The 16,982-nt window shown below is 36.8% G+C and overlaps 1 protein-coding gene across 3 annotated transcripts; it reads left to right on the forward strand.

Moving 5' to 3' along the window:
- Positions 1–143: 143 nt before the first annotated feature.
- LAMTOR3 (late endosomal/lysosomal adaptor, MAPK and MTOR activator 3) lies at positions 144–16,773 on the forward strand. 3 transcript variants are annotated; one of them, XM_082602863.1, is made up of 8 exons: positions 144–244; positions 563–608; positions 3,185–3,219; positions 11,731–11,789; positions 13,316–13,449; positions 14,945–15,008; positions 15,499–15,551; positions 16,693–16,773. In XM_082602863.1, exons 2-8 carry the CDS (start codon positions 600–602, stop codon positions 16,696–16,698), a joined length of 360 nt encoding a protein of 119 aa, XP_082458989.1. In that variant the 5' UTR covers positions 144–244; positions 563–599; the 3' UTR covers positions 16,699–16,773. The 3 variants fall into 3 exon arrangements, with proteins under 3 accessions (XP_082458989.1, XP_082458988.1, XP_082458990.1); XM_082602862.1 differs by lacking the exon at positions 15,499–15,551; XM_082602864.1 differs by lacking the exons at positions 15,499–15,551; positions 16,693–16,773 and adding an exon at positions 15,738–16,235.
- Positions 16,774–16,982: the final 209 nt, after the last annotated feature.

The following is a 16,982-nucleotide window of genomic DNA, read 5'->3' on the forward strand; positions in this document are numbered from 1 at the left end:
GCGCAGGAAGCAGCCCCCGGGTTGCGGGGCAGGGGTCGGGCTGGGCGCGTCGCGCGACTGCGCTCTCCCTTTTGCCGAAGCACCTCCCCGGAAATCCGGCGTCACCGGGGTCGGAGGTCTGGGAAGTGCTTCCTGGAGCACGGAAGCGGTTACAAATCACGTGACAGCGGCTTTTAGAGGAACCTGTGTCAGAAGCTGTCGTCTGAAGTGACAGCTCAGGGAACCGGGCAGCCCAGAAACCCAGGTAACTGGAGCCAGTTTGCCCGCTGTTAGGCTTGGGCCCGCAGGTGGCGCGGGCGGTGAGACGGAAGAGAGGACGCCCCTTTCGCCTCCCCTTTAGGCCTGAGTTTTGGGGGTGAGAGGGTGAAGTGGGCTGAGGTCAGGCATCTCGGTTACCCGTCTGGGTATGTGGAAACTCCGAGTGCCTTCAGCCTCCCTGGCACGAGCCCTGGAGCCGCGGATCCTTGTCTGACCCTGAGGAAAGCTGACCCCGCGTATTGGGTTGGAGGTGGGGAGGGCGAGGAAGTGGTGAGAGGAGAGTCACCAGGAGTTTCTTTTTCAGGCGTGGAGACTGATCCTGCGAGAGGAAGGGGTTCATCATGGCGGATGTGAGTTAACACAAGAAGGAGAGAGTGGGTGGGGAGAGGTGGCGCTTCCTAAGTACAAATTTATTTCGTTTTAGCGCTTCCCTCCACTTCATTATTTTCTCTAGGGTCCGAAGTGAGAGATTAATCTGAGTAGTTTGCGGGGTCCCGAGTTTCTGCCAGGAATGGGCGTGGAGGACTCTAAGGTGCCTGAGGTTGAGAAGATTTTATTTTTCTCACGCCCCAGTTCTGCGGGCATGAGAGAAGCTCTGCATATCTACCATTTCGATTTCTAAATGATGGTTTGTTGCTCTGAATCTTTTTCCAGTAAGTGTTATGTCTCTCTGAGCTCATTGTAGCAATTGCAGATGATTTATAACCAACACCTCTTTAGCACAGCAATACAAGCAAAATTCTAAATTTAGAGAACTTCACTCCTAGAAACAGCAGGTAATTAATACTGTTAACGTCTGTTTGTTTATAGTTTACATACTGTTATTTTGCTGACATACGTGCTAAACATTCTTTGGAACATTGAACATACACTCATTTAATTCTTACAGTAACTTTTATGAGGTAGGCACTATTATTATTGTCCCTGTGTTATAGATGAGGGTGCTAAGGCACAGAAAGATCAAGTGACTTCCTCAGGTTACACAACTAGGAAGTTGTGGAGTCAAGATAGCAACCGAGGCAGACTGACTCCAGAGCCCGTGCTCTTAACCAGCACATTAAAGGGTCATTCAACATCAATATGAATCGGATTTTTCTGTTTAGGTTGCAAGATTATGTTTTTCAACAGTTAGCAACTTTTTTGCCTTTATCACTTCATTTTTGGGTGTCTTCCATTATATTTTTGAGGCCTTATTCTCCAGGCATAATCAAATCACTAAATTCTTTTCAGCATCTCCCTTCAAAAGATCGCTGTAGTAAGGGCTGTGAGAGAAATAAAGATGACTAAGGTATGATTTCTTTCCTTAAGGGTTTCTAAAGTTAAAAAAAAAAGTATAGTAAGCAAGTGATCATAGATATGCATACAATATTGTGTAAAAATTCAAAGGAGAGAGGGATTGCCTCGGTTTGTCTTTATCAGGAAAGCTGGTTTGGAGTATTTGGTGGTTGAGATTAGCTCTAAATGATGAGTAGCAGTTTGTTTTTTTTTAAAGGTCGAGAAGGTATGACTAGTAGAATGAATAGCATAAGCAAAGTTAGAGATAGGAAAGGAAGAGATGTATATGGAGGAGCTGTAAATAGTCCAGTTCAGCTGCGGCTGAGGAAGTGTATGAGGGAGTGGTAGGAAGCAGGACTGTAAAATTAGTTGTAGACCATATTGTAGAGAGCCTCCAATGTCTACAGAATTTGTACATAATTTGGTAAACAGTGGAGAGCCATTCAAACGTTGATTTCTTGATCTTGGCTGCACAGGGAATCATCTGGGGAGCACCTCCAAACAAGGCATCAGAGTTCTTTTTATACTCTCTAGGTGTTTTCCATAGCCAGGGTTGAGAATCACTGCAATTATAGATTTAGAGAAGGAGAATAATATGATTATTGGCATTGTGTAGAAATGTGTGGGGTAGAAATGGTAGACCGTCATACCAGTTGGGAGGCCAGTGTAAGTCATAAACAGTAAACTGAACCTAAACTGTAACATCATTTGGAAAGGAGAGAAGAACATCAGTTTAAAAACATTTGGCTTCACCAGTGATTTTTAAAGTGACACACGTGAGTTTTGGCTTAAATATTACTTTATGTTTCAAAGCTGAGTAAGTAACAGGGATTGGTACTGCCATTAGTGGAAACAAGAAGAGATTGGGGAAATCTGGATTTCGGATGAAAAGTGATGAGTTGAGCTTTGTGATAGTGTGTGCAAAGGTAAGCTGGTGGTGATAACATGAAATAAAGTGAACGTTCAGGTTTGGAGAAGAGTAGGGATTAAAGGGCCAAAACAGTCTGATTTACCTATGTAGAGCTCATAATCGATGCCGGGATTGTCAATGAAACTCCCCAGATGAAAGAGTGTAATGAGACAATGTAGTCTTCTGTTACTTTAGTCATAATTATGTTCCATGCTAAACACTTGACACACATTGTGGTTTGTCTTTAGTCGTGCGAGGAAATTGAGTTTCAGAGAAGCTCGTCAACTTACCCAAGACCGTTAAAGTGATGTTAGAAAGTCTGTGGATATGGAAAGATGTTCATAATATATTCTCAAATGAACACAAAGTTAGCAACAAGAAGATGTACAATAGTATGAAAAGTATGATCTAATATTACTGCTAATATGTGTTTGTGCTTCCACTTCTGGATATGCTAATCACTTTACATGCATTGTATCAATAAACTTCAATAACAATCTTATGATGTAGGTTCTATAATTATCCCTACTCAACAAATAATGAAACTGAGGCTTAGAGAAAAAGGTTAGTTAACTTGTTGGAAATCACACAACTAGTTAAAGCATCAAAATCAGAGAAAGAACACAAGCAAGAATGGTTATGAATGAATACTTAAGTTACCGGAGATGTGGATAGGACAGTGTCTAGAGAACCCGTACAAGGCATTATTATTATAATACGATTTTTTATATTCTCTTTCAGGACCTAAAACGATTCCTGTACAAAAAATTACCAAGGTAAAAAATTACTAATTTGTTAGTAAATAAATTCTGCTTAACATATGTTAATTTTATGTAGTATTTTGTTTCTGTTTATCTTAGACTAATATGTGTTTATTATGCTATTATTTAGCACTTTCAAATACCTAACATAATCTTATGTCGTGCAAGTGATATGCTTTGAGTTTGCAGATAAACAACATGAGCCCTAGAGAAGTTACATGACTTGTCTGAGGTTAAACAGCTAGTGAATGCCAGAGGGCTAGAACCCAGATTTCTTGCCACTTTAGAGTTCTTTCATAGCCATTTACTGGATTGTACTTTGAAGTAGTTGGAGTAATTTCAAGGGGAAAAAACCTAAGAATTTGCCTTTATTTTTAACATTGCTTGTAAGACCTAATTGCTGAGTCTACATAACCGGAAAATGCTAGACTTAGCAGCTCATACTTGGAAAAATCACAAGACTTTCTTTACCTGCCCACAGTCCATTTGATGCACCATTTTGTAAATTAGGCTCTTGTGTTGAGGACAGTGACTTCCTTTTAGGTATTTTACTGATTCAAAGGACTTTGTCACTTTAGTTGAATTAAAATTCACATTTAGTTTAATGTAAAATGATACCTTAGAGTTAAGGGCATGAAAGAGAGGAATATATTGAGACATCCGTTTTCACATTCCAGAAGAATTGAATAACCTTTGAATTAATATAGCAGAATATGTAGTGAGATCCTTTTTTTTATTATTTCTTATTCTCTGAATCTGTTTGATGTTAAAAAGGTTTTAGATGTCAATTTACATAGGTGGGGGAAAAAAAAAAAACGCTTGTTTGGATTTTTGCCTAAATTGGTTTGTGTGGTTTGCCTAAGCTTGTGCCTTTACTCTGATTACAGAGCAGTTGAAATTAGTATTATCTTCTAGTTTTGATTTATCTATATTCTTCTCTACTCAGGAAGAAATCACTACTGAAGTGTTATTTGTTACCATTGACTTTATGTTAATATGATGCTTAGATTCATTTTTACTGTCTCCCTCCTAGTACTGGCAGCTGTAAAGACAAGCTGCCGATTCTTTTCTCAGCCTAATGATCAGGAGTACCAGCAGCCTCAGCTTTGCACAGTAGGGCAGGGCCATAAAAATGGCCACACAAGCTGGAACTGTCCAAAGCAATTTTAATAATCAATGGGAAAACTTACTTTTGTTTTGTGACCTTTAAAAAATGTTGCCAACACATTAAAACTTCTCTTATTGTTGGTTATATTTAGGGAAATGGAAACAAGTGCTAAAACTAATATTTGTTTAATAGACTATAATTTAAAACATTAGAAACATTGAGAATTAAGGTGTTTATTTCTTTGAAAAAAACTTATCAAAAGTAGTTTGAACAGTGTCCACTTCTTTTCATATATTTTACCTTCAGATATTTGAAAGGTATATCCTTAAGATAAGGAACAGGCATCTTTTCTGTGCCTGGCAAATTGGCGTATTTCTTTCTAACTTTGGATTAGCTTCCAAAAGTTTGTTCCTTGAACTTTCTTTTTTTTTTTTTTTGCTGTACGCGGGCCTCTCACTGCTGTGGCCTCTCCCGTTGCGGAGCACAGGCTCCGGACACACAGGCTCCGCGGCCATGGCTCGCGGGCCCAGCCGCTCCGCGGCATGTGGGATCTTCCGGGATCGGGGCACGAACCCGTGTCCCCTGCATCGGCAGGCGGACTCTCAACCACTGCGCCACCAGGGAAGCCCCTGAACTTTCTTTTTTTTTAAATAAATTTATTTTATTTTATTTTATTCATTGTTGACTGCGTTGGGTCTTCATTGCTGCACACAGGCTTCTCACTGCGGTGGCTTCTCCTGTTGCGGAGCACGGGCTCTAGGCACACGGGCTTCAGTAGTTGTGGCTCGTGGACTCTAGAGCGCAGGCTCAGTAGTTGTGGTGCACGGGCTTAGTTGGTTGCTCTGCGGCATGTGGGATCTCCCAGGACCAGGGCTCAAACCTGTGTCCCCAGTATTGGCAGGCGGATTCTTAACCACTGCGCCACCAGGGAAGTCCCTGTCCTTTGTACTTTCAGTGATGTGAAATATCTCTGAGAGTTCCTTTCATGTGAGGTTCTTGCCAGTGTCACTTCCTCTGGGACATCTTTATCCTGTTCATCACAACCACTTTTCTTCATCATATCAGCGCATCTGCTTTCACTAGGTTGTCTGGCTGCACATCTAGTGTGCAGCAGCAAGCGTCAGCATCCCTCAGCCACCCGTTTCTTGCTGTAAGTCCGTTTACTCTCTGTTCCAGCGTTATCACTTTTCATTTCTTTGCTGCATTTCATCTTTATTGGCTGTTCCCTATTTCAGTTATCCTTTTTTTTTTTTTTTTTTGGTCACATGGTTTGTCACTGGAAGACAAGAAAATAACAAAACTACATGCTTTGCCATCTCATCAAAAACTGCATAACATGCTCCATGAACAATCACCAACACACTCTGAAAGAAGTGGTGTGACTGGTTACTGACCACAGTTTGCATCTGTTATTTACAAAGTTACTTACATAATGATTTGTGAACTGAAGAGTTAGCTAAGCTTGTACTTTATGAAGTTGTTCAGCTAATATACCATGCTAACTGAGACTTTCCCCAAGCTGCTGGGGGAGAGTGGTATTATTTAACTAAATTGTGGTAACTAAAATGTGTCCATATTGGAACCATACAAAACAAGGGCTTTCTGTGCTTACCTGTATTTACCTTATTGGAGGCTTAGCATATTAAAATGATGATAAAATTGGCCTGGGGAGAGGGAGGGATACCACACTGGTGACAAAATACAGGAACAGAAGTATAGTTGATATATGTGAAAAGGATATTTGTAAAAACATAATGAACATCTTTCCACAGTGGAAGGAAAGGGATTAGTACTGTGTGTTTTTTTTCCCATAATGACTGAGGCCACTTAGGTTCATTTTCGTGATCATTTCTTGAAAGTGGGCTTATTGCACCCAAGAGCTAAAAGAATGAATCAGTAATAACACATAAAGAAAAGTCATAGAATATACACTTTGATTTGTTGCTAGATGTATGTAAAGTTAAGGGGTTTGGACACAGGTAGCCTGGCTCCAGAGCTGTGGGTCCATGCTTTTTCTTTCTTTCTTTTTTTATTTTTTTGAAAGAATAATTTTTTTTCAAAATGAAGTATAGTTGATGTACAATATTATATAAGTTACAGGTATACGATATAGTGATTCATACTTTTTAAAGGTTATGCTCCATCTATAGTTATTATAGAATATTGGCTCTACTGCCTGTGTTGTACAGTATATCCTTGTAGCTTATTTTATACATAATAGTTTGTACCTCTTAATCCCCTACCCCTGTCTTGTGGGTTCATGCTTTTAATTCTTACCGTTATGACTTTCAGCAACCAAGTCAGAGATACATGTGAATGGAGTGTGCTTTTGTTCGTTTGAATTCTCTGTTAAATATAGTTCTTGGATTTGTATTTTCAAATCTAATTGTGACTCAAAACAGTCACAGGCTTTAATATTCACAGCTTCTTGTGTTAAAACCAAATGTTTTATCATTATATGAATAGAACTAAGTGTGATATCTTTGATTACTAATGTAACATTTGCTTTTTTAGGATAAAAATATTTGTTTCACTTAGCTTAAGGTTTAGATTTCTGTAGGATATTTCATAAAATTCAATTTATCCCCTCTAAAAGTCTAGCGTACTATTAATACATCATAGTTATTTTCAGTTATTAGTAAGATGTATTCATGTTTTTCTTGGTTCACTGTGTATAGAATTGGAAACACGTTTTATATTTGTGACCTGATTTCTTTAAATGGGTCCTTTAAATATATGAGTCATTTTTCTACTTTGTTGAGCTTTTATATCTGTGGATTTGAAATCCATTAAAAAGAATGTCCTTTTATTTCTTCCTCCTCTTTTGGTACATTAATTGGCCTTTAAATTAATTACCATGAAAATAAGAAAAAAGAAGTTACCTATGGTGATACAAATATTTCTAAACATTTTTTTAGTACTCTTTACCTGTTTTTCAATTGGCTTATTTTCTGAGTAGGCAATACATTTATAAAGTTCAAAATTCGAAAGTTAACTGAAGGACATAGAGTGCAGAGCCTCCTATCCCTGTCCTTCAGCTGCACAACTCCTGTCTCAGAGGCATCCATTGTTACCTTCAGAGAGATTTTATGCACCTGCAAGCAAATGTATATTAGCACATGTATTTGCACATATACTCATATGTCTTAGTTCAGGCTGCTATAACAAAGTACCATAGACTGGATTTCGTATGGACAACCGTAATTTATTTCTCACAGTTCTGGAGGCTAGAAGTCTGAGATCAGGGTGCCAGCATGGTCTGGTTATAGTGAGGACTCTCTTCTGGGTTATAGGTTGCTGACTTCTCATATCCTCATGTGGTGGAAAGAGGGCTAGCTAGCTCTTTGGCCTCTGATAAGCCTGCTAATCCTATTCCTGAGAGCTCCATCCTCATGATCAGTTACCTCCCAAAGGCCCCACCTTCAAATAACAGCACACTGGGATTAGGGTTTCAAGATACGAATTTTGTGGGTGATGGCAAACATTTAGTCCATTGCAACATATACCCTCACATGCCTACACACGGTATTACATAAGTTGTTGGTTCTTGTACACGCTATTCAAAATGTGTGTTTTTTCACTTAATGTAACTTTGAGGTCAGTCACTCAGTACATAAAGAGCTTTCTCTTTTTTGTGGTTGCAGAATAGTCCATGGTTTATGCGTGTCATAACATATTTAATTTGTCCTTCTTGATGGTCAGTTAAGTTTCCAGTCTTTTCCTCTTTCAAGTAGTGTTGCTATTGACAGTTGCACAAAGTTAATTTGCATGTGTACAAGTATCTGTAGGATATGTTTTCCTATAACCTAGTTTTTAACTGACAAATATTTGTTTTTATGTATTAATTTTATAGAGTACGTTTTAATCCATAGATAGTTTCAAGATTGAATGATAATAGAAAATAATACCAGTAAATATTGATAGACAGTTGTTTTCATCATTTTTATTTTAATTAAGTGAGGGAGATAAGTAGTTTTGTTTGTAACATTTCCTACTTGAATTTTAATCACACTTCCCTGACTTGAAAATTTTTGACAAGGAGATTTTTAGAAAGTTTAATTTCAGTATCTGCACATTAAGTTAATATTAATATTCCTCATTCCTAAGTTAAAATATTAAGGTTAACACCATAAGGAGGGGGTAATTCGGGGATATAGTAGGGACAGTAAACATATTTCTGAGGAGACCACCACGGTAAAGTGAATATCGAAATAAAGCGAGTCACACAATTTTTTTGGTTTCCCATTGCATATAAAAGTTATGTTTACACTAATACTGTAGTATTAGTACAGTATACTAATACTGTAGTCTGATAAGCATGTAATAACATTATGTCTAAAAAAACAATGTACATGCCTTAGGTAAGAAACACTTCCTTGAAAAAATACTTTTTTGCTAAAGAATGCTAACCGTCATCTGAGCCTTTAGTGAGTTGAAATGTTTCTGCTTGTGGAGGGTCTTGCCTCAGTGCTGATGCTGCTGACTGATCGGGATGGTGGGTGCTGAAGGTTGGGGTGCTGTGGCAGTTTCTGCCACAGTGAAGTTTGCCGTGTCGATTGACTCTTCCTTTCACAATTTCTTTGAAGTATGCAAGGCTGTTTGATAGCATTTTACCTACAGTAGAACTTCTTTCAAAATTAGAGTCAATCCTCTCATACCCTGCTGCTGCTTTATCAACTAAGTTTTGTGTAATATTTAAATCCTTTGTTGTCATTTCAACAGTCTTTACAGAATCTTCACCAGGAATAGATTCCATCTCAAGAAACCACTTTCTTTGTTCATCCATAAAGAGCAACTGCTCATTCATTAAAGTTTTATCCTGAGATTGCAGCAATTCAGTCACATCTTCAGCCTCCACTTCTAATTCTAGTTCTCTTGCTGTTTCGCCATATCTGAGTTACCTCCTCCACTGAAGTCTTAAACCCCTCAAAGTCATCCCTGAGGGTTGGAGTCTACTTCTTCCAGACTCCTGTAAATGTTATTTTGACCTCTTCCCATGAATCATGAATGTTCTTAATGGCATCTAAAGTGGTGACTCCTTTCCTGAAGGTTTTCAATTTACTTGGCCCAGATCCTTCAGAGGAATCACTGTCCATGGCAGCTGTAGCCTTATGAAATGTATTTCTTAAATAATAAGGCTCAAAAGTCCAAAGTACTCCTTGATCCATGGGCTGTAGAATGGATGTTGTGTTAGCAGGCATGAAAACAACCTTAATGTCATTGTACGTCTCCATCGGAGCTCTTGAGTGACCACATGCGTTGTCAGTGAGCAGTCATATTTTGAAAGGAATCTTTTTCTGAGCAGTAGGTCTCAGCAGTGGGCTTAACATATTCAGTAAAGCATGTTGTAAATAGATGTGCTGTCATCCAGGCTTTGTTGTTCCATTTATAGAGCACAGACAGAGTAGATGTAGCATTGATTCTTAAGCACTCTAGGATTTTCAGAATGGTAAATGAGCATTTTGCTTCAGCTTAAGGTCACCAGGTGTATTAGCCCCTAACAAGAGAGTCAGCCTGTCCTGTGCAGTTCTGAAGCCAGGCATTGACTTCTTCTCTCTAGCTATGAAAGTCATAGATGGTATCTTCTTCCGATAGAAGGCTGTTGCATCTATATTGAAAATCTGCTGTTTAGTGTAGCCATCTTCATTAATTATCTTAGCTAGATCTTCTGGATAACTTGCTGCAGCTTCTGTATCAGCACTTGCCTTGTGCTTTGATGTTACGGAGACAGCTTCTTTACTTAAACCAACCTCCTAGCTTCAAATTTTTCTTCTTCAGCTTCCTCGCCTCTCTTAGCCTCCATAGAATTGAAGAGAGTTAGGGTCTTACTCTGGATTAGGTTTTGGCTTAAGGGAATGTTGTGGCTGGTTTGATCATCTATCCAGACCACTAACACATTCTCCATATCAGTAATAAGGCTGTTTTGCTTTCTTACCATTCGTGTATTCACTGGAGTAACACTTTTGATTCCCTTCAAGACCTTTTCCTTTGTGTTCACAACTTGGCTGTTTGGTGCAAGAGGCCTAGCTTTTGGCCTGTTTCAGCTTTCGACATGCCTTCCTCACTAAGCTTAGTAATTTCTAGATTTTGACTTAAATGAGAGATGTGTGACTCTTCCTTTCACTAGAACACTTAGAGGCTATTGTAGGGTTACTAACTGGCCTAATTTCGATATTGTTATGTCGCAGGGAATAGGGAGAGAGGTGGGGAAGCCGCCAGTCAGTGGAACAGTCACAACACACAACATTCATCAGTTAAGTTCACCATCTTGTATGGACATGGTTTGTGGCACCCCAAGATAATTACAATAGTAACATCAGAGATCATTTATCACAGATCACCATAGCAAATATGGTAATAATGAAAAAGTTTGAAATACTGTGAGAATTATCAAAATGTGACACAGAAGCACAAAGTGAGCACATGCTGTTGGGAAAATGGTGCCCATAGACCTGCTCAGTGCAGGGTTATCAAAGCTCAATAAAGTGCAGCCCAGTAAAATGAGGCGTGCCTGTAGTTACAGGACTGTAGGCTTTGTGTTATAGTTAAGGGGCTGTAGGTCCTTTGTAAATGATGAAAGTTTGAGGATGTTTCCCCATTATGATTTTTGACATTATTGAGCTCTAAGGATGCTCACTAATAATTTAGTATTTAAACTGCATGGATAAATTACGTCATTCTCAGTGTGCACAGGTGACAACATTGATGTTAATTAATATTTTTGAATGTTAATTATGTACCAACCACCCTCTTCTTTACATGCATTATTTTATTTCACAGTAGCCAAATAAGTACAATTATCCCCATTTTCAGATTAACTGAGACTTAGAGAGAGGTTTTGTAACTGACGCAAGGTAGCTTAAACAGTAAGCACCAGACTCTGAACTGGAAACCAGGTCTTTCTAACTTCACAGCTGTAGACTTAACCATTCTGCTTACTCCTTGTGTAGGCGTGGCTGAAAGGATTGCTGTATGACCTCCATTCTTTCTGTCCTGTTCCCTCAGCTTACAATGATCTTTCTGTCCCTCTTTTCTTAGTACCATAGCATCTCAGTTGAGATACCCCTTCCTCAGGGAAGCCTTCCCTGACCCACCTGTCTGAATCAACCCCCCTTTTATAGGCTCACGTATCCCCACATATCTCTTAATGGCACTTCCCAAGTTGTAGTTTTATATTTGCGTGAGGTGATCTGAATGATAGCTGCTCTCCTTTTATATTATAAGTTGTGTGAAGGCAACTGTGTCTGTTTTTGCTTGTTATGGTGGAAGAGTTTTGGCAAACATGTTACAGGAGCTTATATCAATAATTGATTCCCATGGTTTTTCAGAAATATACATGAAAATTACCATTATGACTTTGAAGGTACATATTTTGAGAAAATGTTTTATAATATTTTAACTTATTTTTTTCTTTCTAGTGTTGAGGGGCTCCATGCTATTGTTGTGTCAGATAGAGATGGAGTGCCTGTCATTAAAGGTAAACTGGAGCAATTACATGCCAGTGTCATGTTTGCTTTTGAATAAAAATGTATTTATATCTGAGTAATATAGAAGGCAAGCATAAAATAACCCATTTCAATACATTCAGGAGATGGTCTTAGTTTGGGAGGAAATGTTTGCTTTTGTGTGTTGAAGGCTGGGTGGGAATCTTAAGTAACTTATTATATATCAAATGTATCACGATATCATCCAGAGTTTAAGCATGGATTTATCACAAACCCAGTTTCCCATTAGAGACATTTTATGTAAACGATTAGTAAATCTAAGTGATGAGAGTGGACATATATGCAGCTAGATATATTATATACACAGACTCCCCCAATATATGTTTTTTATCAATATTGCTAGTAGTTTTAGGATAAACTTCCATACATTTGAATTAACATAAATTTATTGTTTTGTTTACTCTTTCTTGTTCTGCTTCCTTACTGGAAATAAGATTTTGAAAAACTTTTAACTTCACAATTACTTTACTTAACCAGGATCTAACAATAATTTTTGCCTAAAGAAGAACTGGTTAACCTAAGGAGAAAAAAAAAAGAAGAAAAAGAAAAAATTTCTTTTTACCTGAGTTTTACCTCTTTTTTTTTAAGTATATATGTCAAGAAAGATTAAATAATGTTCTGCATATTTTGTTTACAATTTATTTTCCACCTGGGGTTATCATATATGTCAGATAATTTCAGACTTTAGAATTGAAAGAAAGTTTAGAAATTAGCTAATTTAGTTCTTTCATTTTATAAATGAAAATGGTCAAGCACAAAGAATACATTGTCAGTCCAAAGTTGCACCTGAGTCAGTGACAAGATAGGCAAAGAACCCATCATCTCCTGATGTGTGATCCAGTGTGCTTTCTAACCCAGCATAGAACATAGGTAGCCATGGGCAAGTCACTTACCTTTTCTCAGTTCTGTAATGAGGGCTTTGAAGAAAGTAATCTCAGAGATTTTCCAGTTCTCATGTTCTTTCTGACGATCGCTATGTTAAAAGCCTTAAGCTCAGCACTTACTGGTACAACTAACTCTACTTAGACCTTTTAATGAGTGAAAGAAACTTAAAACACATGGCCAGTTGTAGAATTATTATCATCTACAAAAGATACTTCTGTGGGTTTTATAAGAGCAAAGGTTTTTGAAGCTTTTTTTTACTATTCTAGCTTTGCTCTCAGTTAACCAAAACATTCAATTTATTAATTGTACTGATAATCATAATCTGTGTTTTAAGTTAGATATTAAGAAAATGGAAACAATTAGTATTCATTTGAAAAATTTTAAAAATTGTGAGAACCAGCATTTCTTCCCTTAGTTATGATCACTCAACTTCTGGCTGAGTGGTTTTTCCCACCTAAATTGATGAGACCCAGTTAATAATATGATTTTCAGTATTGTGAAGCATAACCGTTGTGCTCATTTTTTTACAGGTTTATGTTAAAAAAAAGTGCTCTAGATCTTTTCCCTACCATATTTCCTGCATAATTTTTACTTAAATCATTTATATTTCCAGTGGCCAATGATAATGCTCCAGAGCATGCTTTGAGACCTGGTTTCTTGTCTACTTTTGCCCTTGCAACAGACCAAGGGAGCAAACTTGGACTTTCAAAAAATAAAAGTATCATCTGTTACTATAACACCTACCAGGTAAGTTCATAATTATCAGATTGTTTCCTGATGATTTCAACTATTATTATGTCTTCTGTATAAAATAGTTTGTTTTATAATTCTAAATTTTAGTTTCGAAGGAGATGGAATTATAAAATCTTAACCTTCAAATTGGTTATGTTAAACTGTAGTAATTTTTTTCACATTTCAGGAATTAATTAATATAGAAAATTAGATTAAAAGATTTAGTAGTAAAGTATATGTTATCCTAAAAAGTGTACGTCAGGTCACTATTACCTCCAGTAGATGGTGCCCTTAGCTTATTTAACAACTGTGATTTCTCAAATGACACACTTTTTATTTTTTATTTTTTATTTTTATTTATTTTTTTTATAAGAAGATGTTGGGGGTAGGAGTATATTAATTAATTTTATTTTTTGCTGTGTTGCATCTTCGTTTCTGTGTGAGGGCTTTCCCTAGTTGTGGCAAGCGGGGGCCACTCTTCATCGTGCTGCGTGGGCCTCTCACTATTGCAGCCTCTCTTGTTGCGGAGCACAGGCTCCAGACGTGCAGCCTCAGTAGTTGTGGCTCACGGGCCTAGTTGCTCCGCGGCGTGTGGGATCCTCCCAGGCCAGGGCTCGAACCCGTGTCCCCTGCATTAGCAGGCAGATTCTCAACCACTGCGCCACCAGGGAAGCCCGACACACTTTTTAAATTGTTGTGGTGGTGACAGATACAGAATTTTCCTTGAAAGTCAAATGATAAGTTATTTAAATTTGTTATCGCTACTAATTCCTTCATTTGGTTTGAAATATATAAAATAAGTGAGGTTATTATTTGTGGGAAAGAAATTAGTTGCTACATATCTCTTGACCTCCAGCTGGATTTTCTTCTTTAGAATAAATCAATCACTTCTACTTTAGAACAGTGTTTCCCAGAGTATGTCATGTACTACTGATGCTACATAAGTGACATTTTTTATTTTAAAAGTTATATATTTTAATGTCTATTTGGCGAGAGATAACCAGCCCATCTGACCTTTAATTTAGCCAATAAGGGTTAGGTTGAAGCTAAATTTTTTAAAAACATAGTTGATTCAAAGTTAATTTAAATTTAAATTAATTTAAATTATAGTGGTTCAGAGGAGGCAGAAGATGATTAAGTTATAACCACTTGAATGACTGAGAAATACTGCCTTGACCTATTTGCTTATCAAATACTTATTGAGCCCCTATTATGTAATTGACACTCTGCAGGGCTTTAGAAGATAAAAAAAGACGAAGAAGACACAGCCCCACCTTAAAAACTTTCCAGGCTAAGTAGTATTAATGTCTCTAAGAGATAATCAGTAAGCCTGTTTTATGGAAATACTTCTTTTCAGCTGTTACATGTTTTCATGATGTAATACCATGATGTTAGGCTAGTATCTTACACATTGACCATTTAAAGTTTTTTAGAAGATTAAGATATTTCATCTGAATTACACTACCTTTTCACTATGTAACATATTATTTAGATCTTGTTCTCTTTTTAGGTGGTTCAATTCAATCGTTTACCTTTGGTGGTGAGTTTCATAGCCAGCAGCAATGCTAATACAGGTGTGTTTTAATACAGCTTTTAATTCTTTATAATACCATATCTGAGCAGTCTAATATGGTAGGAATAGCAGATTTAGAGTAAGAAAACCTAAATTCATGGCCCAGTCTACCATCTGTTCCTTGATCTCTGGAAGTGTAACTTCTCTGAACTGTTTTCTTATCTGTGTAATGGAGCTAATATCTGCTTTCTCGATCTTGTGCAGTTATTTTTTAGTTCAAATGAGACAGTGTATAGGTAAGTGATCGTTTAAGATAGAAAGGAAAATTAATTATCTTCACCTCTTGAATGCTATATCTTGCTCAAGTTACAACAGTTTAAGAAAACAAAGAAGAGTAAAGAAGATAACCAAACAGAACACATAAAAATGATCAAGGATAAGTTCAGTTCCATATAGACCAATCTATAAAATCTTGAACAATAGTGGGCAAGATGAATGTGATTGAGAATTTAAAGAGTGTGACTAGGATGAATATACTCATTCTTCTTTAGCGTGGAAGAATTTGAGGACAAACACTGGGAGGCTGTACTTTCTAAAGAGGATAGTAAGATCTCATTATATCCAGTAGCCTTCACTGTCTATTTTCATGTAAAATAATGACAGTATTCAGTTGAATTGTAATTTTTTTCCTCTTTTGGTTAAAGTGGAATTTTTTTAAGGTCTGTCTCCTTCATATTTCACCACTGTTAGAACTGTTATACATTCCTTTTCTGTTTTTTTTCTTTCCAAGCTCTTTGAGCCCGCTTTGTTTCCAGCTATGTCACTGAAGCCTGTATTTAGATTCCTCATCTTTAAAATGAGGGGTTTAGATTTGATGATCTATTGGGTCTCTTCCATTTCTAAATGTTTTGAAGCTATAAAATATCATATGTGGAAACACTTTATAAATTGTTTAGGATAGTAGTGGTGTCAATGTTTTAAGTATATTAAACCTCAGTTCTGATAAATCAGTCATGTGATAAAATCATCAGTTGTTATAAATTATGATAATGTGCAGGACTGTATTTTAGTATTGATACTTAGAACATTTCCTTGAGAATCCCAGATGCTTTTAATGCTCTGTGAGACAGAGGAAGATATTTATCTGAGCTTAAAACAGGCAGTATTTAAGATATATATAGCCTTCTACTCTGGTAAACTAAGGAGAAGCTAATTTCTAGACTAGTTTGTTTCTTTCAGTGTATGTTTTATACTCCTACCAAGCATCTTTAAAATTATTGTTTTCATTTGAAATTTATATCTTAGCTTTATTGAATTTTTATAATAAATATTTGATTATTCCTTTGCTATCTACCTATCTTGATAAAGTTCATTAAAATTGGCTCAGGAAAAAAGTATACCCTTTTTTAGTAAAAATCATGTGATTTATTCCTGAATCAGTGCAGATTTTGAAATAATAAGGTATAAATTAAAGTTCTCCTTTCAAAACTAACAAAATTATAGCAATATATAATTCATTTTACATCTTCTAATACATATAAATATTTTCATTTATGTTAATAGATGATAAAAATAAACTTCATAATGAATATGGGCTTTTGATTACTTTATTTAGAATTACAGTATTTTGTTTTAAGTATGTTTTAGTAATGGAGAATGAACTATGTCTAATTTACTTTCTTAGTATTATACATTTTGATAAACATTTTTCTAATGTTCAAATTTTCTTAATCTCTTTGTTTTAGGACTAATTGTCAGCCTAGAAAAGGAACTTGCTCCATTATTTGAAGAATTGAGACAAGTTGTGGAAGTTTCTTAATCTGGCAGTGGTTTCTGTGTATACCTTATCTTCATTATATCAGACAGTATCAATCCAGCAATCTTTAGACCACAACAACACTTGTATCCATGTACTCAAGAAAGGGCCCCTTTTTCCACCGTACACTAGAGAAAGAGCCTATAGATAGAATTTACGGACAGATTGATTGTTATCTTTTCTTGTATAGGGCCTTTTCTTATTTGTGAGATCTGGGGA

The sequence above is a fragment of the Mesoplodon mirus genome, assembly GCF_964341445.2.
Source record: "Mesoplodon mirus genome assembly, chromosome: 2".
Classification (NCBI taxonomy): Eukaryota; Metazoa; Chordata; class Mammalia; order Artiodactyla; family Ziphiidae; genus Mesoplodon; species Mesoplodon mirus.

Excerpts from the sequence above, each read along its gene's own strand:
- LAMTOR3 (XM_082602862.1), top strand. Across the intron at positions 11,790-13,315 it reads TGGAGTGCCTGTCATTAAAG|TGGCCAATGATAATGCTCCA; the intron begins GTAAACTGGAGC and ends TTATATTTCCAG. Across the intron at positions 15,009-16,692 it reads CAGCAGCAATGCTAATACAG|GACTAATTGTCAGCCTAGAA; the intron begins GTGTGTTTTAAT and ends TCTTTGTTTTAG.